General features: G+C 33.0%; 2 protein-coding genes and 1 long non-coding RNA gene across 4 annotated transcripts in view; 2 read left to right on the top strand and 1 right to left on the bottom strand.

The window, feature by feature from the left end:
• The first annotated feature begins 8,166 nt into the window (after window positions 1-8,166).
• Window positions 8,167-9,841, top strand: LOC114330755 (uncharacterized). Its single transcript, XR_007698851.1, has 3 exons — window positions 8,167-8,373; window positions 9,046-9,188; window positions 9,609-9,841. It is a non-coding gene; the product is annotated as an uncharacterized LOC114330755 (long non-coding RNA).
• A 2,290-nt stretch (window positions 9,842-12,131) lies between these two features.
• The window catches only part of LOC114330718 (RNA-binding protein 45), a 39,343-nt gene continuing 26,189 nt past the window's right edge, over window positions 12,132-25,285 (bottom strand). For both annotated transcript variants that reach the window (XM_050654196.1, XM_050654197.1), the window contains exons 10-11: window positions 23,366-23,460; window positions 12,132-12,385 (exon numbers count right to left, since the gene is read on the bottom strand). In XM_050654196.1, coding sequence (XP_050510153.1) covers window positions 12,364-12,385; window positions 23,366-23,460 — 117 coding nt within the window. In that variant the 3' untranslated portion in view covers window positions 12,132-12,363. The remainder of the gene's footprint in view (window positions 12,386-23,365; window positions 23,461-25,285) is intronic.
• LOC114330728 (hydroxyacyl-coenzyme A dehydrogenase, mitochondrial-like) lies at window positions 12,977-17,553 on the top strand. Its single transcript, XM_028280146.2, has 4 exons — window positions 12,977-13,770; window positions 15,265-15,573; window positions 15,904-16,047; window positions 17,153-17,553. The coding sequence occupies exons 1-4, from the start codon at window positions 13,536-13,538 to the stop codon at window positions 17,449-17,451; spliced, it is 987 nt and encodes a 328-aa protein (XP_028135947.2). The 5' UTR covers window positions 12,977-13,535; the 3' UTR covers window positions 17,452-17,553.

Raw genomic sequence — 25,285 nt, 5'->3', positions numbered from 1 at the left:
AAAAACAATTTTTATGATTTGTTTAAAAATTGTTAAAACGGAACTACTGTCGGAAAAATGAAAGAATACCCATGAACGAACATATAAAACACGCTGTACTTTCCTGTCACCGTAAAATACAGCGTGTTTAATATGTTCGTTCATGGGTATTCTTTCATTTTTCCTACTGTAAGTTGGCATCATAGTCAGTCGATAAACTTTCAGCTTGTGGGTATGAAAGACCTTTGTCAAGAAAAGCCACCCGCCTATTACGAAATTTATCTTATATACAAATATATTAGGGCAATAATTAGGGTGACGTCATGCCGACATTATTTTGAAGTTAGATTCTAACCTCTGTTTGAAACCAACATGATTTTGTATTCTATCATTAGTTCTCTACAAATTATTTTCAGATGGGTAATTAACTGACTTAGAGCACAGTCTATTAACGATATCCTGTACAAAACGGTTTTTTACATATTGCTGAATATCTATTCAATTTTTCGTGTGTTTAGAATCATGGTATCACTTTGATAACAAAATACTCCGGCGTCACGTCGTCACTAATATGGTGATTCACAATTTTCAACACTTTAAAGAAACCACAAAATAGCTTAGTAAAAATAATCCATTTATTTTCTGCATTACCATTTTTCTATTTTTTCCTATTAGTTGTAATTCTTTAGCACCGGGTCTGTCACCCCTAGGCAGGAGTATAAGCCACCCATTATTATGAGCTCTTCAGATCCATTTTTTTTTTCGGGTGATCACTCCACCCTTTCTTTGTTTTCTTGTTCTCTGTCGTCTTCCTTCACAGGTTGCTGTGTGATTTTGACCAATTGGTAATTAAGCTTCATTCCTATTTTCTATTTTTGTTCTCCAGTTAGGCATATTCATTCTGTTGATATCTTCGTTGATCTGATGTTCGGTTGCTATTTTATATAAGGTTGCTAGTTTCATCTACTAAGCAGAACGTAAGTATTTCCAACATTTTTTCTTTAACTAGTCACAATTTTAACTAGTCACGAATTTTTTACTTCTGTATGATTTTTAATTATCGTATACAGCCAGCGACTGGAATTTTCCTATTGATTTTGTTAATATTTTCTTAATTTATCTTCTTCTCGTCTTAGTACATGCCCGAGCTATTTTAATTTTGAGTCTTCATAGGTCTGACTATATCTTGTCCATTTATATGGATATTTATTTCGTTGATAAATAAGTCTAAACTCCCTGTGTTGGATTTTTTTGGACCAAGCATTCAAATCATCTTTCTTTATATTATTCTCAGCTTCTCTTCATGTTTATTAGTCAGGCACATTATCTCTGCTGCGTAGAGTATGACAGGTCTGATTGCTCTTTTATATATTTTAATTTTGGTCCTTTTGCTGATATATTTGCCTTTTAGTAGTTTTAATACCTATTTCCAATATTCTCTATTGCCCGCTTATACTCTTTCAGTTATCTCTGCGCTGCTGTCGTTTGGGCTGTCTACTGTTACACCTATTTCAAATTCAAAGTCATTCCTGCTTTGTTTGATTTTGTACATGTTTTTGTCAGTTTTCTTTACTGATATTTGGTCTTACTGTTATTTTATTGCTGTTACATTGTGTAATTGAGTGTCTTTTCAAATTTCTGTGATTAGCTGCTTTAGTAGTCGATGTAAATCTTAGATTAAAGAAACTTCTTATAGTGTCTTAGACTATTTTAGTTTAAAGACCTTGAGTTTATGTTACCAACTGCATTTTGCAAGATGTTACATTCATTTGTATCTAAATTTTGACTGCGTTTCTTTAAAATGTAGAAAATTGTATGTACACATATATCTCTCAATAAGTGTCTATTGTCACTTACTTCGTAAAATATCATTAAAGTGGCATTTACAGGTTTGTTCTTCAGAAGGTATACAGGTTAGTATATTTACAATAATTTTTTTTGGCCCTTTATTAATTTAGTGATACTACAATATAAGCTACTTAGTTTATAAAACAAACAATCTGTTAGCAGGGTTCGCTGATATACCACATCAAGTTATATGTCGTGATATTACAAACGTTATGGTTATTAAAACTGTGATATATAGAAAGAAAAAAGAAATAAATAGTTTATATCATTAAAAACAAAACTGTAAAAATATTTCTTGCTAGAAAATTTGCTATAGTTTTTGTTCTCTCTCTCTCTCTCTCTCTCTCTCTCTCTCTCTCTCTCTCTCTCTCTCTCTTTCCCCCTCTCTAATTTTCCCTAATCTCTCACTCTAAAAAATAGTGGATGTGAAACTTTCAAAGAACGAACTGCTTGATCTTTAGCGAAGTGTGTATTGATCTTTGTCAATATTTCAGAATTTAAATTATATATTACAATTTTTCATGTGTCATCTTCTAATAAATGATGGTTTAATCAAGTTTCCAACAGAGGCTTTATCAAAACTATTTGTCGAATAAGAAGTAATCACTGTCTGACTCCAGTCTACAAAAGAGAAATAGGACTTGTAGATAATGATGAATGTTAAGTGGAGAGCTAGGTGATCTACAACATATGCTGTTAGAATGTCCTTTACATTTTATTGAAATATCACATTTCTATACCAATCTAGTTCAAGTTAATGTACAATTTCCTTTTAATCTTATATACCTTGTACAATCAAACAATGTAGATGTTTATAAAATTTTATACAACCATGTTAATTGTTTAAAATTAAAGCTCTGAAAAAAAAAGAATAAAAAAAATTATAAAAAAATAATAATTAAATAAAATAAAAAGTTACTAAGAAGATCTAAACCTCCGCGCGAGGTTGAATCGGGTTTAGGTCTTAGCGTAGTAAAAAAAATATACACAAAAATACATAAAAAACAAAAGAAAAAAAACTAAACAAAAAAATAAAAAATATAAAAAAAAATATAAAAAAAAATTGTTAAAAAATATATTAAAAAAAAACAGTAATAAAAACTTAGTAGTAGTAATAGTTTTAAATTTAGATACTAAGCATATATTTTGTAAAAGAGAGAATTTAAAACACATTGACTGGCCAGTTGGTTGCTTAAACCAGTGCCAATAAAACATAAACACACACATTCTAATAAATGAAGATTGATAACAAACTGAAGAGAATACATGTAACAGAACAGATTAAGAATCTTCAAATTCTATACAGTCTATGTTGTCAACCGTTCCATTGGTATTGCTTCAGCTCTTTACTTGTATTTAGTCCAAACGTACATCTACGTTGATTCTCATCTCAGCTCTCAGCATCTCACTGATTGCAATCATAAAATCATTTATAAAATGACTAATATTTCCTTTTCTCCTGCTTGTTATCTAGGAAAATCGTCATCTTTCTTTTTCTTCATCGCTTTTCCCTTCCTTTCCTTTTCTTCATATTGCTGCTCTCGTAATCTCTTTAGATCATTATATCAGTAAATTTAAACTATAGCCCATTATAATTTTCACCAAAATCTGAATATAGTCATTTAAATTATTGTAAAAGATGAGCATACAAATATGTATATCATATTTTTGATAATTATAACAAATATCATGATGTTTACGAATCCTGATACATATTTTTGTTATATTACTATTTAATATGTAACATATGATAAAGAACTACTCGTAAAATACGAGAAACAATCAGAAACTACACACACAACACAAAAACTTTTTTGTTCGCGAGTAGTTCGCCAGAACTAATACAAAATAAGGCGTGGCAACACTGGAGAATTGCCAAAACTACGACAACAAGAAAATTTCTTAGTAAATACTTGACAAAACCAATAATTCATTATTTTATTAAATATGTATATGTGGCGCGCGCAGATATAATGACGACCTATCTCTTATGGAATAGAGAAGAACCGCATAGAGCAACAATATGCAGTTTATAGAGACTTACTAAATTTTATTAGGAAATGAACATTTTCCCCGTCTGACATCACTATATAAACCAGGATTTGAATTTGAAGACTTACAAACAACATATTTGATAATAATTTTTGTTTTTAAATTCCAAAATTTAAGAAACAGATTACTGAAAGGAGTAAAGAAGACATTTAACAATCTCTCATATCACAGCAATTCGTTGAAACTGACAAGCCATGATGATGATGGTTGATTAGCATATGAACCTCCTTAGAATTTCTTATAAGAACAGAGCTTAAACGAATTTGGACCATGTTGTTTTTGAATAATTCTTTAAAAGGCTACTTAATTTGAGTTGTGAAAGGAGTTTTGTCTTTTTTTGAAATGCTACTCTTACATTAGGGTGGTTCGAAAATTTTTTTTTATTTAAGATCGCTATAGTGCACAAAAGTTGCCATTGGTATAGAAGTGAAAAAAGCACTAATTATTATTTTTTTATTAATTTGTCTTCCGGTCGCGCAATGCCATCGAAGTTAGCAAAAAATTGTGAAAAACCTTAATTTTTCATATTTTTCTTAAGCAGACCAGATGGTTTTAATTGCGTTCCTATACCATGAATTAACTACTAAAAGTATGTAAAATTAATATATATGCACTTATTATACAAGTGTATCATATCTTCCGGTCGCGCAACATAATACAAAATGAGTAAAATTAGTAGCTTTTGCAAAATTTCAAAGTTTGACTGTTTAGTACATTTTAATCATTCGACTTATAGAGATGCTAAAGTTTAATTCTATTCTAATTATAAATTTAAAATCCAAGCCTATAAGAAAAATTTTGATAGTCAAGTGGAATTCGGTCGCGCAGCTTCGTCAAAAACAGCAGACTACCGAGACGCGAGGCGAAAGTGATGAATGTCAGCGAAGTGCGCGCAGCCACAGATAGAGATATATGTAGAAGGACCTTTAAAATGGAATGTTTGTCTTCTCCATTGCAACGAACTGCCATTCCGCCACCTTTTTCAACACTTAGATGGAAATACAACAGGCCCAATAGGATATCCGGACCGATTGGAAAGGCCCTACCTGATTGTGAAAAACTACCAGTTGTTGATTTTAATCTTATCGATTGTGAGATTCCAAAAGTTAACAAGCATATTCTTAGCAAGGACCAGTTGTACTTGCTTGAGATATCAGAAGTCGTCAAGTCAGGACATTGCTCAGAAGACTTTGTAGTACGTGACCCTGGCCCAATGTCAAAGTTGGCATCGCTGAGCGGTGCAGTAATGTGGTTCTAATATAGCCGTCTCTGGAACTGTGGCCACATACTTTACTTGAAGCTTCAGTTACTAGCTTAACGCATCTTTCAACTACTTGTGTATGACATGGGAAAGCGCCTATACTCATAACAGGCTTGAAGTATTTGCTCACATACGTTTTATCTCTTCATTAATCAATGTTATTAAGAGTGGAGGAAGAGTCAGTGTACTGGTGTTCCACTTCATAATTTCGTAATACTCTTTAGCTTCAAAGATTAGGTTTGGTGGTTTAAAGATTCTGGTAGAGTCACTTTCAGATATTGCTTGCTTTGCCTTCATGATACGCCTGAGCAGCTCTCGGATATGGTTTCTTTCATCAGCCACCATAGCAAAAGTAAATTTTCGGGATGGGCAAAGTAAGAATTCCGTTGTAAAACGGGATCAACAACTTGAAGAAGCTCTTCTGGTAAGTACCTTGTAGGTTCAATGATTTTGTGAACATGTCTAGGCCCATCTGTGAATTTGTGGTTTATTTTTATGGCCAACCACATACATAGGCATATAACATTTTAGAATCAACGTGACAATCTCTCTCAGATTTTCAGAAGGGCTTGACACACTGATGTAGAAACGCAAAACTCGGTTTGCAGAATCCATCTTGAATGTGACAATGGGACAGGATCACGCGCTACAAAGACTTCTGAACAATGTCCTGGCTTGACGACTTCTGATATCTCAAGCAAGTACAATTGGTCCTTGCTAAGAATACGCTTGTCAATTTTTGGAATCTTACAATCAATAGGATTAAAATCAACAACTGGTAGTCTTTCACAATCAGGTAGGGCCTTTCCAATCGGTCCGGAATATCCTATTGGGCCAGTTGTATTTCCATCTAAGTGTTGGAAAAGGTGGCGGAATGGCAGTTCGTTGTATGGAGAAGACAAACACTCCATTGTAGAGGTCTTCCCACATATATCTTCATTTGTGGCTACGAGCGCTTCGCTGACATACGTCACTTTCGCCTCGCGTCTCGGTAGTCTGCTGATTTGACGAAGATGCGCTACCGAATTCCACTTAAATTAATATCAAAGTTTATATGCTTGGATTTTAAATATATTATTGTAATAGAATTAAACTATAGCATCTCCAAAAGTCGTATGATTAAATTGTACTAAACAATCAAACTTTGAAATTTTGCAAAAGCTACTCATTTTACTCATTTTGTATTATGTTGCGCGACCGGAAGATATGAAGCAAATGTATAATAAGTGCATGTATATTGATTTTACATACTTTTAGTAGTTAATTCATGGTATAGGAACGCAATTAAAACCATCTGGCCTGCTTAAGAAAAATATGAAAAATTACGGTTTTTCACAATGTTTTGCTAACTTCGTGGCATTGCGAGACCGGAAGACAAATTATAAAAAAATAATAATTAGTGCTTTTTTCACGTCTATACCAATGGCAACTTTTGTGCACTATAGCGATCTGAAATAAAAAAAAAAATTTTTTTTTCGAACCACCCTATCTTACATCCTCTTTGATATCGTCTATCCAATGAAGACCAGATCTTATTCGATGTCTTCTGCCTGCTGGGACCATCCGTATACTTCCTTGGGCTGGCTGGTTTGATCACCGTTATCATTTCAAATTGATCAAATAATGAGGAGGAGGATTTTTAGTCCACATTCTCAAAAGATCTTTTAATGACGGTATAACCTTCCTCCAAGGTGGTTATACAGTGGAACCCCGATAAGTCGGCCCCCGATAACCCGGAACTCCGGCTAACCCGGACCGATTTTTATCAGACAAACATTTCAACAATAAAAATGTATTGCTGTTACAAAATCTCGTGAACCTAATTCATTCATTTGGTGACGTCAATATACGAACGAAACGATTGATGAATCCGACATTACTGAAAATATCAGGGTGCAGATGGGACCCTGTCGCGCAATTCGCAGCAAATAAAATAGTCGTATGTTTTTGGCTTCATTTTATTTCGGTTATACATACGCATTTTCAAGGTTCACGAGGTTTTGTACCAACTCTATGTAATATAATATTTGAGAGATAATGGGTATTTGTGTAATTTGAACTACATATACCATAGTAAAAATGACTCATGGCACACCACATTCATTGTCGAAAACAACAGGCACCTATATTATCCTTTATTTATTTGAAATCGCTTGCATTGTTTAGAAAAGACTATTAAAATTCTTTTTTTAACAATGGTCTTAGTCATCACTGTTATTAAATAACATAACATCAGAGACGGTATTGTGTGTAGTAAAGTCGTGTTTTGTAATCGTTCGTAAATTTATTCAGATTTTGTGTTTGCGTGTCTTTTGTCTATAAGGGCAACAAAACGTAAAAATGTTGTAGTGACAATGGAAAAGAAACTAGAAGAATTAAGTAGAATTGATAAAGGTGAATCTTGCAGCATTATATTATGGTGTCGGTACATCTACAGTATCGGATTGGAAGAAAAATAGAACTAAAATCGAAGAATTTTTTTTTCAAAATGATAACAAAAGACAGTTTGGACAATCGGAGCAAAGCTAATAAAGCTAAGAATGAGACTTTTGACGACGCTTTGTATGTGTGGTTTTGTGTGGAATGCGAACGTGGTTTACCAGTGTCTGTGTGACAATTATAACGGAGTTTATCTGTAAGCATACCATATTTTATTAATTTTTACCATTTTCTCCGGCTAACCCGGATTTTCGATAACCCGGATCGGCCGCGGTCCCAATTAATCCGAGTTAACGGGGTTCCACTGTACTTATTTTTACAGTGCCTATGTCATTAACATAAATAAAGTATTGAACTAACCTCTTAAAGAATGTACAACCTGGTACCTCGAACTTAGTTTTATCAGCGCAAGATTGAAAATGGCTACAAAAGGCATTTCTATCTGTCTCATTCCAATCTTAATTTTTAGAATGGTTCTAACAGCTTTCAACCTACTCTAACAACATTTTTGATATCTCCTAATCTAATTCTTTTTGTCTTTTGATCAAGTAGTACTTTTAAATGGGTTACTCAAAAGTAATATAGCTCCATTCGGGCACATGATTAAAAAAATTATTTATACACAATAAATTTTGTCGTTTTCAAAAAATTAATACTTTGACTGCAAAATCTAAAAATGGCGTCGCAACAACTAAACAAAGTATTAATTTTCTTGCAAAGACTGGTCATAACTTTAAATTTTTTTTAGGTACCTACTTGAAAAAATATTGAAACATGAAGATTTATCAAGAGAGGTAAGTAGAACTAACATAAGGTTCTTGTGGCATGTCTAAGTTAAATATTGTGTTTGTATGGCTTTAGACACAGTCATGTTGTAATGACAATTACATTTTTACCTAAAAAATTTACTTGTCGATTGCCAGTCCCGACATCCTTTTCAAAAGAAAATAGAAACTTGTGTTGAAAGAGTGTAAAACCGCCAAGGCGTTGAGGTCGACATTCTTGGCCATGATGTTGTAGGCAACAGCCACTTTGGCTGAAAGATCTGTGGGTGGATGTTTTATTCTCTATGGTACATCAAATTCTGATTATTTTGAGTGTTTCTGCATTGTTTCTATTATGCTTTATTCGATTCTGTTTGTATTCGTATTCGTGTTCTTATCTACTCTATTGTTGGGTGTTCTTGTTGTTAACTTCTTCTTTTAGTATTGGCAACCAAAGCCTGCTACGTTCTGCTGGTGGACTTGCTACAATTTGTTTTTTCATTAAGTAGGATGACCTGCTTCTTTGGTTTTTCTCTTTTTTATGTCTGTTTCCTTCATGATTATTGATGCATTTTTTCATTGTACTCTGTGTACTTTAATAAATGGTATTTTTCTTTACTATACATGCTATCTTTGCCTAAGTTCTTTTCTTCTACTTCACTGTATATCTACTCGATCTTAATAATCATAAATTTTTTGCAGACCTCTGGTGAAATACGCACCCAAATATGTAAAAGATGATAACTAGAAGAGCTAAGGCAGGATTAGGAGAACATACTACAACCAATGATGTCATTCTGTTATAGTACCAAGTTATTTTGAGGAAGAAAGAAAAGTGTACAAAGGTAAAGACTTTAAGATTATTTTCTCAGAAATACTATATTTTAGAAATCTTATATGGGAGAATATGTATATTACGTCTTCTAGTACCAAGATTGTAAGATACAGATTCGAAGGATTCTTAATTATCATTAGAATCATTTTTTAATAGGACAATGCAGGGGAATCTGTCAATTAGTCTAACTAACAATTCATCAACATAATCCAATGGCACTATGACCCTTGATAATCCCGAACGATTGAACAACACTTTCAATATTTATCCGGTATATCATTTTGTTCTCCAAAAACAGTATTTCGTCGATCATTCAGTTGTTCTTCCTTTTCTGGCACTTTTTATTTATTTACTTGTTTGTTAAGTTTTGTTTCTCTGTTACGTAAATACGTAGGTAATTGTGAAATTATAGATTTTATTTTTGTTTTAGACAGTATTAATGAAAGACGAAAGAAAAATACCTAACATTATACGAAATTAAAACAGAGTCGGTGCAATTGTCTGCTGAGTCAAGACGAAGTAAAGGACAAGGTTGTGAAAGCTGTTAATATGATAAAACACCACTCTCATTACGAAGAAAAAAATATGTATCAATATAGTTTATGAATACCACCAACTGTGTAATATCAATAAAGATCAAATAGATGAAATAGAGAATGTGGAAAAATCCCCTTACGAACAATTCACACATCCACCATTTTTACTTACTTTAAGTAATTAGGGAATTAAAACTTGAGACTGTCATTGTCGGATTTGCCGTAGACTTACGCACCTTCTATGTCTAGGTCTCGAATGTTGTTTTTTGATTAGAATGTGTCTAAAGATATTCAACCTCTTGTCTTTACCGACGAGCCCAGAGAGGTTGAAGAGGGCGAAACACATTTCTAAGAACTGGTGTTTGGATCTTTGATTCTATTCGAAAAATTTTTCCCAGCCCGAAATGGTGGATGTGTGAATTGTTCGTAAGGGGATTTTTCCACATTCTCTATTTCATCTATTTGATTTCGTACGAGTGGTCGTTAAACCAATAACCTTGGATCTTTGGTTCACTGAGTGTGTTTCAAAGATCTACATCTTATGTTTTTAAACATATATTTTACTTACTTTAAGTAATTAGGGAATTAAAACTTGAGACTGTCATTGTCGGATTTGCCGTAGACTTACGCACCTTCTATGTCTAGGTCTCGAATGTTGTTTTTTGATTAGAATGTGTCTAAAGATATTCAACCTCTTGTCTTTACCGACGAGCCCAGAGAGGTTGAAGAGGGCGAAACACATTTCTAAGAACTGGTGTTTGGATCTTTGATTCTATTCGAAAAATTTTTCCCAGCCCGAAATGGTGGATGTGTGAATTGTTCGTAAGGGGATTTTTTTCCACATTCTCTATTTCATCTATTTGATTTCGTACGAGTGGTCGTTAAACCAATAACCTTGGATCTTTGGTTCACTGAGTGTGTTTCAAAGATCTACATCTTATGTTTTTAATCAATAAAGATATTTGAATTAATTTTTTGCTTTCTTCTCCAACAATTAAGTTTGGTACCTAGTAATAACTGCTCTATATTTTTAATTTGAAAGTACTCTCGAAAAAATACATACTCCGATGATGTAAAAGTCTTTCTTATCCATTATTATCTTTCTTGTTACAATCCGTTCTGATACATATTGACCCTCTTTGGTGTATTAGTAAGACACCGTTTTGGTCCTGTTTTCTTTTGCTAATCTACTGTAGATTAGTATATTATAATATTCACCTAATTTTGATTGTGCTTTTCCTTTCTTTTTGGTTTCGTGTAGAGCTTCTATGTCTATTCCTTTCTTTTTCGGCATTTAGTTTATCTCTTGGTCTCTTTTGTTGAGCAATCTGATGTGCCTTGTACTAATTCTTATTTGGGTTTTGGATATTTTCTCTTGTTCTTATTTCTTGCCGTAGTGCCTTCACATTATGAATCCGATTCCGACGCATCACATTGTTTCTTTGACAAGTATTCGTTTTACGAATCTTCTTCTTTACGTGCCATCTCGGCGACGGAGGTTGGCAATCATCATGGCTATTCTGATCTTAGATGCTGCTGCTCTGAATAGTTCGGTTGATGTGCATCCGTACCATTCCCTCAAGTTACGCAACCACGAGATTCTTCTCCTTCCTACACTTCTCTTGCCCTGGATTTTGCTTTATATAATCAATTGAAGTATGTTGTATCTCTCATCACGCATAACATGCCTCAGGTATTGCAGCTTTCGTGTCTTGATGGTTTGCAATATTTCCATTCCTTTGCCGACTCTTCCCAGGACTTCGTTATTTGTTACATGCTCGGTCCATGATATCTTTAAGATTCTTGTATACACCCACAGTTCAAATGCTTCCAACTTTTTAGTAGTCGACGCGTTAAGTGTCCATGCTTCTATCCCGTAAAGCAGAGTCTAGAAAATATAACACCTTGCCAGCCTACCTCTCAAGTCTAATTTCAGTTCTCTTGCACAAAGTAACTTTCTCATTTTATTGAAGTTTGTTCTGGTTTTCTCTATTCGAGCTTTGATTTCTTTGGAGTAATCGTTTGTGTGATTAATTATTGTGCCAAGATAGTTGTAGTTTTCAACTTGTTCCAAAGTTTTACCTTTAATTGTCAGGCTTTCATCATTATTTTGGGTTTTTGATATCCTCATAAATTTAGTTTTTTTTATGAATGGTAGGTTGCTAACCTTACCGATCCCTTTCACATTTTATCCGGGCTTCGAACCGGCTGTTCTAAATCATCAGTTATTCTTCTAAGTGTCTGGTTGCTTGACCGAGTATAACACATATATTTAGTGTTTTGAGCATTTATATTTAGCCCCATACTCTGTACAGATGCTCTTAATGACCAGAATACATCGATCAGACAGATTATGGATAGCTATGATATCGATGGCATCAGTATTTCAGACAATTTGTACAGATAAACAACAAATACTGTGTTTATTAAAGTTTATTTAATACGATTACACAATATAACTCAAAATAATAAGACATAAGATTCCTAAAAATAAGCAAATAACGATATTAATGTTAAGTGATGGATTTTAAAGGTTTTGTGTGTCGTACATGTCAAACGTCTGAGTAAAGGTAGTCATGTGATTCGTAAATAACTTCTGGTCTGCTATAATAGGTAAGGTCTGCAGTAGTATATAGTTTTCATGGGAATCTAGTATACTGATTCTATCGATCTGAAATCATAAATTGTGGTAAATATACAGTGATGAGTGCACTAAGAACTGGCAAAATAACGCAAAAGATGGAAAACATAATACGTTGTGGAATAAAAAGGGATCATACTAGTAAAGATGGGAACTTAGTAATAAAAACCTAATAAATTAACTAATTAATGTCGATAATTCTTTAGTGACAAGAGTGTGCTAAGTAAACTGTTTTATTTAAATTTGCTTTATTGTCTTCAATCAGTTTTTACTTTTCGCGAAATCTAAAAAATGTTAATGTCATGTTAACGTCATACGTATAATTATGACTGAAGTCAACTAGTTTAAGCTAACGTCCAAAGGTCGGTAACTATCGATAGTGGTAATTTAATATAGGTACATATACTAAATTTACAATAAAGATGCAGTATTAATAGACAAACCAAGACACGTTAAATGCTACTAGGAGCACTCCTGAATCATAATTCACAATGTATATACATTGTAAACCCCAAATCATGATTTCCAAAGTTTATACAATGTAAATTATAATTCGGAAGTGCTCCTAGTAGCATTTAACCTGTCGTGGTTTGTTTATTTCTACTGCATCTCGATTGTGATTTTAGTATAGTATAAAATTTATAGGATTCTATCGATAATTTCCAACCTTACTAGTTAATCTCTTTTTATTATTACACAACGTATTATTTTTTCCATATTTTGCGTTATTTTACCCGTTCTTAGCACACTCATCACTGTGTGTAAAACAGAGTTGGACGTGTTAAAATTATATCTCAGGTGTAAGTGCTACAGTAGTTATATTAATTTAAATTTAACATTGTAAAAGAACCGGTTAGAAGTCAGTATCATCTGGTACTAAATGTTCATCAAATTGACCTTTCAAAATATTTGAAGAACAATATTTCCAATGCAATCAATAAAAATCGATACTATTTTATAATACGCTTATGACCTGATATCTAAACCCAAAAATGTATGCCTCATAGAAATCTATAAACGGTATGTGCAAGATCTACATCGTATTTCAAGACGACTCTTGGACGAGGAACTGAAAGTCTTGATGCTATCTTCATGCTAAAAATTTCTTCACCGCAACGAATTATGTCAACGTCACAAGACGTTGTCAATCAAAATTACTTCAAAATATTTTAACGCCCAAATGAAAAATGCAATAAAAACTATCACTATTTTCGGAGGAGGTAAAATCGGTTCAGGTTTAGTACAGATAGCAGCACAAAATGCCAAAAAAGTGGTATTGGTCGAAACAAACCAAGAACAGCTTAAGAAATCAGCAGAACAATTAATAACAAATTTAGCGAAATCTGCTCGTGAATTATACAAAGAGGAATACGAAGTTAAGAAGTATATTGAACAGATTATGGGATTTGTTACAGGTAATGTTTGTTTTTATAATATTATGTATCTCTATCTATTGATATCTCTTGCTGTACGATTTATTTATGGCAATCGCTTAAATCAGCAACGTAAGAACAATTAAAAATAGAAGAATCAAAATCCAAAATCAAAATAGAAAAGTTAACTGATAACATTGCAATAGAACGAGGAGTACGACAGGGCTGTTCCACTACTATTCAATATTTACTCTGAATGGGTATTTAAGGAAGCTTTAGACGGTTATGCGAAAGGAGTATTTATTAATAAACGGTGAATGGTTGAATAACATTAGATATGCAGATGACACTATAGTTTTTGCCGATAATCTGAATGATTTACAGATATTAACAAATCGTATAACAGAAGTCATCAACCGATACGGACTAGCTCTTAACATAAAGAAGACCAAATTTATAACAATTAATAAAAAACCAATACTAAACGCTCAACTTACAATCAACCAACAAAATATCGAAAGAGTTGAGCAATATACATATCTGGGCACGAATTTAAATAGCCAATGGGGCCATTCAACAGAAATAATTAAACAACGAATAATAAAAGCGAAAGCAGCATACGTTAGAATGAGACCTATTTTCAACAGTCGGGACATATCATTAAAAACAAAATACCGTCTATTGAAATGCTACATTTTCACAGTTTTGTTCTACGGAATGGAACCGTGGACACTAACTGTTGCATCTATAAATCGGCTCGAAGCTTTCGCAATGTGGTTTTATAGGCGCATCTTACGTATATGCTGAGTTTACCGAATTACTAATGTGGAAGTCCTGCGTAGAATGGGAAGAGTGTGAAATTCTCATAACCATCAAAACAAAACAAAAACTAGAATATCTAGGACATGCAATGAGAAATCAAGAACGTTACGGCCTTCTCCAACTGATTCTCCAAGGGAAGGTAAATGGTAAAAGGGGACCGGGAAGAAGACGCATTTCTTGGCTTCAAAATTTACGAAAGTGGTATAACACGACTACCACTGAACTGTTCCGCGCTGCGGTAAACAAAGTCAAGCTAGCCATGATGATCGCCAACATCCGGAACGGATAGACACTTTAAGAAGAAGAAGAACAATTAGCTCAGAACGAATATCGAAGAAGAGCACAAAAGAATAACAGAAACATCGAGCTGCTAAGGAAGCAATCGGCATGGAGAAAAAGGTTACAAAAGCAATCCATTATGGATGACTGAGGAAACCGAACAAATTATTACAGAAAAGAACGAAGAATACAAAAGATGGTTAAACCTAAAAACAGAAGCAACATGGAATGAATACAAAGAAGAGTAAAACAGAAGGTCAGAGAGGATAAACATTTAATGTGGGAACAGCACTCCATTTATATAGAAAACAGGATAGGAGTTTCACAGTCCAGAACACCCATTTTGGCCAAAAAGTCCCTGTTGGAAGACCTTTTATATAACACCTGTGTTAATAACTTCAACATAATCCATTATTATTTCTGATATGATTTCAGGTACAACGGATCCTACAAAGGCAGTTATTGACGCCGATCTAGTGATAGAGGCAATTCCAGAGAGATTGGATAAAAAACAAGAACTCTTCAAGCGCATAGACCAGGCAGCTTCGCCGAAGACTATCTTCGCAAGCACCACAAATTCATTTTCCATTGGATCGTTTGCTGAAAATTCCACTAGAATACAGCGATTCGTTGGTCTGCATTTTTTCTATCCAGTTCCAGAGACCAAGTTGGTAGAAATCGTGAAGGTTTCAGTCACAAGTAAAGAAACGTTAGATTCAGTGACAGCTTGGTGTAAAGATGTTGGTAAGTTGTAAGTAAATGTAATGATTTTTTCTATTTTTCAAAAAGCTGTGGTGTATTGCAACTGTTAAAATGTTTGTGTTTGCCTTATAATTTTCTAGTTAGCGTGCAAGAGGCAGCTTACTTAATATTTCCAGTTTTCTTTCACCTTCGGAAGGTACTGAATGCATATTTAACACCTTTTTTCTACAAATTTCGTACTTATGTACTTCACACATGCTATAGCTCATTTTAAGCTTTACTGCTCATCATCTTCTGACTCGCAGCTTTCTCAGATCTTCTTTAATACTCAACTCATTGAAATATAAACGTGTCTGTATGCAATTTGTGTAGGTAAGACTCCAGTTATCTGCAATGACTCGGCTGGTTTCATTGTCAACAGACTTTTACTTTCATATATAACAGAAGCAATAAGAATGACAGAGAGAGCTGATGCGACAGCAGAAGACATAGATATAGCCATGAAATTAGCAACAGGTAACATTTTTTACTTTGAATTCCATTTAACTGATATTTATTGTTTGATCAAATGATCAAACAAATGAGAGATTTTCCTTTTCTGTCACTGCAACAGGGTCAATTTGATAAAATATGTTCATATAGTTAATAATATGGAAACAGGGAACATTTGTCAACAAATTATGACGTCATATACAATCGTTGTCAATCAACTAAACATCTAAATATTCTATACTTATTATTTCGGTGGTATAATTTCTGTTATGAACAAATACACCACTTAAATAAACTTATCAGAGTAGAGTTGAACAATTTTGACAAAAAATCCTTAAAAGATAATACTTTTAGTGTTACTTTCAAACTTTAGTTTAAAATTGGAGAGCAAGTTAAAAACTTCTCGATTTAGTACTTAAAAATTCACTTTTAGTGATAAAAGATTTATCTTTCTTCAGCCACAACTTATTTTAAGGTTAGGATACATATAAAAATCAGAGGTAGCCAAATCTGGCTAACAGAGAGGATATTACAACGATTCATACTAGAAACCATCAATTTTCTCATTTTTGAGACCAAATTTTTCATTCCTCGGTGAAAATCAATTATTTACTTTTTAATTCAAACATTTTCTGACTAATAGTATCAACTTGTTGGTCAAAAACATATTCGAAGTATTATACATTAATTGTTTGACTCTTTGATACGTCGTTAAGTAAAATAATGCTTTTGGATTAATAAAGAACAGTAGAGGCATCAACTCAACTGTTATGTATTCGATATTTTCATCAGTAGTTGATTTTTGTGGTCGTCCTTCATCATGATGATCTTCAATTTATGTATGCCCATATAAAAACTGTACTGTCTATTTTTTTATTATTGATAACGAAAGTTCAGACTCTTTATACATCAAGTTTGATGAATTTTTGCAAGCGAACATAACCTAACCCAACCAAATAGCAATATCATTTGAAGCAGCACTTATCAGTATCTAAATCGTTAGTCACAGTATAGAAAATAACTTTGCAACACACTCTATATCCACCTTTCCCATTGATAACATAAGCATCGAATACATTTCACAATTGGTGCTTGTGTCACTTGCCTTTTAAAAATCTATACCTTTTAGGAAGTCCAATGGGTCCGATTCAACTGGCCGATCATTTGGGACACGATACAATTTTAAATTTGTTAGCTGCTTGGAAGTCTAGAGAACCTAACAATGACTTCCTTACACCAAGTCCATCTCAAAAGTTATTAGTCCAACAAGGAAAACTAGGAACGAAAACCGGAGAAGGTTACTACAAATACAACGATTTGAAGCACTGGATTACGAATTATTCTCACCGATTCAAAAATAAGCAACACTGGTTAAAACATTATCAGTTGTGGAAAAAGAACTGCGAGAAAGAGATATTGCAAAATTGAGATTATTAGTTTAGAACAACACCTAATTGCGGCCGAATTTATTATATTTTCTCATACTGTATAATTTTAGTTCTATAATAAATATATGTATATTATACTTTATAGTTCATTTTACTTATGTTTGATTAAAAAGAAAAATTAATTTGGTCTACTATTCGATTATATGGTATTTTACAAGTATGGATGATTTGTTCAGTTTTGAATTTTCAGAGTGCTGTTCATTTATTTTCTTATCTTGTCTCATGTCCTGATTTGTAGCAAATAGATCCAAGAAGTAAACATATACAACTATTAGACACAGAATTGAACACTCATCTTTCAAATGGGATGCATAAAGATATTTTATATCGGCAACAGTGCTATGCTACGTCATTTATAATGGACATCTTGACTACTTCAATGCACTACGTCTTGACTTAAAAAATTTAGAGGAGCTTATATTTGACTCCAAACAATTTTGTTTATAAGGTTAAACACTCATAAGGAATTTTTCATTTATTGTTTACGTGGTTTGTGTGACAAAATAAGACTTTTCATTTAGGTATTTAGTTAAAGAAACGTGTCAGTTAAGAGATTTTTATTCGTTTTTGCCCAGGTGAGTTTATTTAATGCAATGATAAGAACGTAAACAGTTTTGAGGTTATGTTTATTTTCAACCACTAAGGAATAAAAACCACCTGAGCAAAAACGAGTAAAAATCTCTTAATTAACACGTTTCTTTAACGAAATACCTAAATGAAGTCTTATTGTGCCACACAAAGCACATAAATGAAAAATTCCTTTTGACAATTTAACGTTACAAGCAAAATTGTTTGGAGTCAATATAAGCTCCTCCCAATTTTGTGACATTTGTGACGTCAGACTTAGGCTGTCCATAGGAGTCGATGCAAAAACGGAGTAGAATTGATAAGAGATCATATTTCTTTAGCAAATAATAAAAAAACACTCGTAAAATGATGCTTAAAGACTAATTTCTCATTATCATTGTCTGGTAAGGTCTTTCAAGGTCAATCAAGATATATATGCGTGTTTTATTGACTATAATAAAGCATTCGACACAGTGTGATATGAGCAATTTATGCATGTCCAGAAATTAAAGAAGATAGCCTACAAGAACCTCAGGATTATATCGAATATATACTATAAACAACGAGCAAAAGTATGTGTTAACGAACAACTGCAGAGGAAATTGAAATCAGGTATGAGGTAAGACAGGGATGCGTGTTGTCGCCAGTTCTCTTTAATGCCTACTCGGAAGAAATCATAAAAGAGACTCTTGAGGGTGAAACAGCTAAAGGTAAATGGAGTTCCCATTAACAAAATTAAATATGCGGATGATACTGTCATCTTAGCCGAAAATATTGAGGATCTTCAGAAGCTAGTGACCAGAATAGCGGAATATGGACAAGAATACGATCTAACAATGAACGTCAAGAAGATAAAATTTATGAAAATATCGAAAGCTCAAAGAAATAATGGAAAATCTTTTCATAAACTGAACCAATGTCGAACGAGTAGACCAATAAGCATATCTTGAAACATTAAACAACTCCACAAATGATTACTTCCAGGTTATTAAAGTCAGAATAGAAAAGGTTAGAGCAAAGTTTAACAAAATGAGAAAAGTACTCTGCACAAGAGATTTGAAGTTGGAGCTAAGAGTTAGGTTCGCTAGGTGCTACGTTTTAACTTTTATTAAGTTAAACTTTTATTTATTTTTGAATATTTCCTGACAGGCATGGGACAACAACACGAAATTTGGTAAGTGTTGCCGGTATTGTACAATCTACTAAATTATGTTAAACAAACGTTTCTGACTACTACCAGAGGCGTACGACGGGGGAACGTGAATGGATGACCCTTCCCAAATTCTACGCCACTGGTGGAATTGCTATTTTGGTGCAATTTTTTGATTCAATTTTTTGAAAGCCAATAGTTTTCGAGATATTTGAAGCTAAAAACGAAGGAGCATAATACATTAATCAAAATAAGTGTGACATTTCATTTTTAACTTCAAATATCTCGAAAAATAACGACTTTATCGTTACGAATGAAAGGTATATTGTTTGCATAGAAAGTATTGGAGAATTAGACCGGTCTAGTTAGACTCAAAAATAGGAGTGAGGCTACAATAATTACCATCAAGCTGAAAATTGGCAGGATTGTACAAAATACCATCATAAATGAAATCTAAGAAGTCCTCATAAATCCGACCCGTGCCAAAAATTTTACGCGGGGTCAAAGGTCACCAAATATGGTTTTTAGCGATTTTCAGTGAAACGGTAAGTTTTATCGTAAAATTAGTTCTAACAAAAAATGTAGATTAGATACTTATCTATAAAAAATATCTTAATAGTTTTTTTCATAAGAGCCACTGTTTTTGAGATACAACGATTCAAAGAGTTAAAGACTTCTAATCGTCATAGGCATAATATATGTATTAGTACACCAGGTATATACATCACTGAAGCTGTAATACAAGTAAACATAATATTCTATCGGTCAACTTAACTTATATTACCTACACATAATAATATAAGATTATAAATATGATAATGTTTCTACTATACAGCTTGCGGTCTACCGAGGGATGCAATGTATAAGCTGTATTATATTACAGTGCGAACAAAAAAATCTTTACAAAGTGAATGTAACGCGAAAATAATAAGAATTATTTGAATTTTACGGCTTAATCCCAACAAAAATAGTAAATTGATATGACAAAGTATTAACTTATAATAATTCTTTTTATTTATGCGCCTTAGTTCAATTTGTAAAGATGGGTTTTGTCGGAATAAACACGTTCGTCGGCTAATCTAATCACCCTACCTATTCTTTTCTCAGAAGGGTTTGAACATAATAATGAAAGACAACTTTCAAGGCAAAATGTTTATTGCTAAGTACTAATAAATACTTATGCAAATTAAACCGTAATCTTCCTGAGTGGCGAAATCCTTCAGGTAGATGACACCCTCGAAGTACTAATTAGTCTTGAGTACTACTCCGGAGTGAAAATACGTGTTAAACCTATATTTTTTTAACCTATTTCGTGTTATTTTCATTGTTATAACAAAAATGTCAGAATATTGTTTTATTCGCGCTAACATTTTAACTGAAGGTGAAATTGTTACCGTTGAACGTGGTATAAAAACGTTAATCAATGCAAGTACTGAAAGGGCTGATGAATCTTTAGAATTTCTTATAGAGCAGAAATCTGTAACCATACATGTGGAGTGTCGTAAAAGTTATACTCGAAAGTGTTCTATTGCTGCAGCTATTAAAAGACAATATGAAAAACAAGAAGCCAGTACATCGACCAAAAGTCCTCCTCTTACTAGAGCACGTGTAAGTGAACCAGCTTTTTGTTTTAAAAAACAATGCTTATTTTGCGGCCAGGAATGTAATGAAGAGCGTAAAAAAAAAGGTCATTGAATTCTCTCCGTATAATTAAACAAGTAAGTACCCTTACATTTAAAGATTCGATTCTGGGAACAGCTCGGACTCGTTCTGATCCTATGGCCAAAGCTGTCCTTGCTCGAGTTGAATTCGAATACGATTTAGTTGCAGTTATCTTGTCTTCCTCCAACCTCAGCGGCTGCTCATCAACATCTTTTTCGGGTATATTACCAAGTTCAAGTGTGGCTTGGTTATCAGCTAGATCCAAAAGACTGGGGATGGAAATTAGTCGACAGTTAATTAGAACCAATTCAAACTTTACTCCCCCCTGCGCCGGAAAAACTCCTGAACACAATTTTTTGCAACTGTAAAAAGGGATGTAGCGCTAAATGTGGTTGCAAAAAAGTTGAACTTTTTTGTTCGGTAGCATGCACTAATTGTCAAAACCAGTCGTGCTCCAATGTTGAATCACCAACAATTGAGGATTCATTTGATTCTATCGAGGAGCCATGCGATGTGTCATTATTGGGACAATTTACTTCCCAGGATGAACAAGAAGAAGAAGAAGAACTAGAATATGCAGAAGAGGAAGAAGAACAATGAGAAGAAGAACAAGGGAAGCAGAAGTATTAGAAAATTATGAACCAGTTTGATAAATTTCCCTTTTTTTAATTTATACCGCTTTATATAACTTTTATCATTTTTAACCCTTGCCAATATCAATTATTAAATAGCTTTAAATTAAACAGAATCGTAACAGATCCGTGGAAAAGGCCTACTGGGGAAACCACGTTAAAAAAAAACGCGCTAAGTACACTACCTCAAAGGTGGTGTAGAAACGTGTGCGCATATTATGACGATTACCACTTTTTGAATCGTTATATCTCAAAAACGGTGGCTCTCAGAAAAAAAAAAAGTAATAAGGCATTTTTTATAGATAATTATCTAATCTACATTTTTTGTTAGAACTAATTTTACGATAAAACTTACCATTTCGCTGAAAATCGCTAAGAACCATAGTTGGTGACCTTTGACCCCGCGTAAAATTTTTAGCACGGGTCGGATTTATGAGGACTTTTTAGATTTCATTTATGATGGTATTTCGAACAATCCTACCAATTTTCAGCTTGATGGTAATTTTTGTAGCCTCGGATGCGTAAGTTGACTGGAGTAAATCTAAAAATTTTGCTAAAATAGCAGTTTCATCAGTGGCGTAGAATTTGGGAAGGGTCAACCATTCACTTTCCCTTGTCGTACGCCTCTGGTAGTAGCCAGAATAGATTATTTAACATAATTTAGTAGGGTGTACAATGCCTACACTTTCTGCCAAGTATCATACGGATATGTCAAATTCGTTTGAAGTATTCTTTTTTTTTTAAATAATTTATTCTTCATTTAAAACTTGAAGAACTATGTGTGCCCGGTACTATAAAACTATTTGACATATCCTTATAGTACTTGGTAGAAACTGTAGGTACTGTACACCCTACTAAATTATGTTAAATAATCGTTTGTGGTTAATACCAGAGGCGTACGACAGGAGAAAGTGAATAGTTGACCCTTCCCAAATTCTACTCCACGTATGAAACTGGAAACAAATAATATACTCTTCATTCGTAACGATAAAGTCATTAGTTTTAGATATATTTAAAGTTAAAAATGAAAAGGCCCACTTATTTTGATTAATGTATTATGCTCCTTCGTTTTTAGCTTCAAATATCTCGAAAACTAGTGGCTTCATCGTTCCGAATAAAGAGTATATTTTTACATAGAAAGTATTGGAGAATAAAAAAATTGCACCAAAATAGCAATTCCGCCAGTGGCGTAAAATTTGGGAAGGGTCAACCATTCACGTTCCCCCGTCGTACGCTTCTGGTAGTAGTCAGAAACGTTTGTTTAACATAATTTAGTAGATTGTACAATACCAGCATCACTTACCAAATTTCGTGTTGCTGTCCCATGACTGTCAGGAAATATTCAAAAATAAATAAAATAAAAGTTTAACTTTGACACCCTGTATTTCGGTTATTATCAACTTTTGTACTAAGGTAAGTTAGCTTCAATCGACCTATTTTAAGCTCAGGAATCTAAGTTTAAGCTATGGCCCATTCTTTACCAAACACCCTGTATTTTTGTGACCTTACAGAATGTATGTTTTGTACGTTATATCTACTTGGTCTATTTGGTTCATTTACACATGTAAAACACACAGAAAAAGTTATTTTAAATGTGTTTTTATTGGTTATGTTTCTATTTGTGCGTCAAAACGTCTTTTTTGTTGTAATTTGGTTTATTGAGTTCGTTAAACAAGTCATGCCCGATGACTTAATCGTTAAAGTGTTTTATACCCAATTATAATGTTAGTCAACTATAATATGCCTTATAGTGATTCCCAATGTGCCATCACTACAGAAATTTCTCCTTGAAGAACATAATATGTGGTCGTACTTTCAGAACCATTGCCAATTTTTTCTAAAAGAGCTAAAACAAATCAAAAATGCAATTAGTAGGTACTTACGAGTCCAAATCCAACTTTTGTCTTTTATCTTGTTTTCTTTCTTGTGCTTCGACCACCGATAAGCGTATGCCTTTCATTTCTATTCCATTTAATACCTGAAACGAAATAGATATGAAGATTCTAGGTATAAAACGGCAATAAGAGGTTCGTCTTTTTAGTTTTGATATAGCCGCTTAGAGGGCGCCACCAATATAACCTTCCGACATAAATGTAACCTCAACCTTTTGTTGACATAAATCCAGAGTTTCATTGCGATACAACACCGTGTAGATACAGTGAATTTTCAGAAATTAGCAAGTCGGTCGAAAAATGGATCTTAGCCAAGAACATTTTAGAGCAATAACTTTTTACAATTCTCAGAGTAGACCAGGGCGCATCTGTAAAAATATTAGTACTATTTGGATGTTGAGAGGTGACTCAAATTTTTTTGCAGAAATTGCTTGAAAATAGCTCATATAATAATATTTGCGTTGTCCTTCCACTCATAAAGGTCCGGAACATTGTTTAAATAATCAAAATATCAAAAAATGAAGGAAAAATTCGATTTTTTCTTGGTTTTTTGATTATACCTTTAAAAGTATTCATTTCCGAGAAAAGTTGAACTAACATAAAAGTTGCGCAATTAAATTTCCTACATATAGTATTAGCTAAAAATTTTAAACTTTGTCACCCTTGTAGCAAAATAGCAATAATTGCGAAAAAAATCATAAAAAAACAAGTATTCGTATTTTACGTTTTTCAACCATGTATGCTACACTTCGGACCTTCATATTTCACCCAAAAAAACTTTATGATATAATAAAACAATACTGTAAATTTCATTAAGATCGGTTTAATAGATTTTGCAAAACAAATTTTACAATCCAGCTGTCGCAAAAAAAATTCATTTTTTCAAAATGTTGTATGACTGAAAATAAAGCAGACAGCAAGTTGAATTTTTTATATGTAGAACAATACGGTACCTTTCACTTGCAATTTGCAAAATTAAAATCGGTTAACTACCACGACGTCAAGAATTTTTTTAAATAAACATTAATTTTTGATGCTACGCGCAGGACAGCTGATACGTTTGCTCTGATTGGGCATTCCAATGACCTTTGATGATTGATAAATTTTTATTTTTAGTACATTTCGATATAAATAAATAAATTTGTTTATTGCAAAATAAAAACACATACTCTGTCCTTTGAAATAACATTTTTTTTAGCAAAATCTTTCTTTGTTCATATATTTTAACTTAGAGAATAAAAATTTATTATTTTTAAACATATGCAATTGTTAAGACAATATTTCACAAACAATAATCAAATTAGTTTGATTTTTGTCGAATTAAAATATTAAAATACAACAAAATATAGAGCAAGAAAATAATATATTAGATAAAGATTGGAAGAAATTTTGGTGGAAATCAACTTGTGTGAATCGAACACCGCTGTCCTGCGCGTAGCACCAAAAATTAATGTTTATTTAAAAAAATGCCTGACGCCGTGGTGGTTAACCGATTTTGATTTTGCAAATTGCAAATGGAAGGTACAGTATTCTTCTATATGTAAAAAAAAATCAACTTGCTATCTGCTTTATTTTCAGTCCTGCAACATTTTGAAAAAATGAATTTTTTTTGGCGAAAGCTGGATTGCAAAATTTATTTTGCAAAATCTATTGAGCCGATCTTAATGAAATTTACAGTATTGTTTTATTATATCACAAAGTTTTTCTGGATAAAATATGAAGGTCCTAAGTGTAGAATAAATGGTTGAAAAACGTAAAATGCGAATACTTACTTTTTTATGTTTTTTTTTCACAATTATTGCTATTTTGCAACAAGGGTGACAATTTCTAAAAATTTTAACTTATCCTATATTGTAGGAAATTTAATTAGGCAACTTTTTTGTTAGTACAACTTTTCTTGGAAGTGAACAC

The sequence above is a fragment of the Diabrotica virgifera genome, chromosome 6 (genome assembly GCF_917563875.1).
Source record: "Diabrotica virgifera virgifera chromosome 6, PGI_DIABVI_V3a".
In the NCBI taxonomy this organism is placed as follows: Eukaryota; Metazoa; Arthropoda; class Insecta; order Coleoptera; family Chrysomelidae; genus Diabrotica; species Diabrotica virgifera.
The sequence above is the reverse complement of the archived record's forward strand: the minus strand, read 5'-3'. Positions and strand labels throughout refer to the sequence as shown.

Excerpts from the sequence above, each read along its gene's own strand:
- LOC114330728 (XM_028280146.2), top strand. The coding sequence starts at position 13,536 with ATGAAAAATGCAATAAAAACTATCACTATTTTCGGAGGAGGTAAAATC. Across the intron at positions 13,771-15,264 it reads GATTATGGGATTTGTTACAG|GTACAACGGATCCTACAAAG; the intron begins GTAATGTTTGTT and ends ATATGATTTCAG. Across the intron at positions 15,574-15,903 it reads AGCTTGGTGTAAAGATGTTG|GTAAGACTCCAGTTATCTGC; the intron begins GTAAGTTGTAAG and ends CAATTTGTGTAG.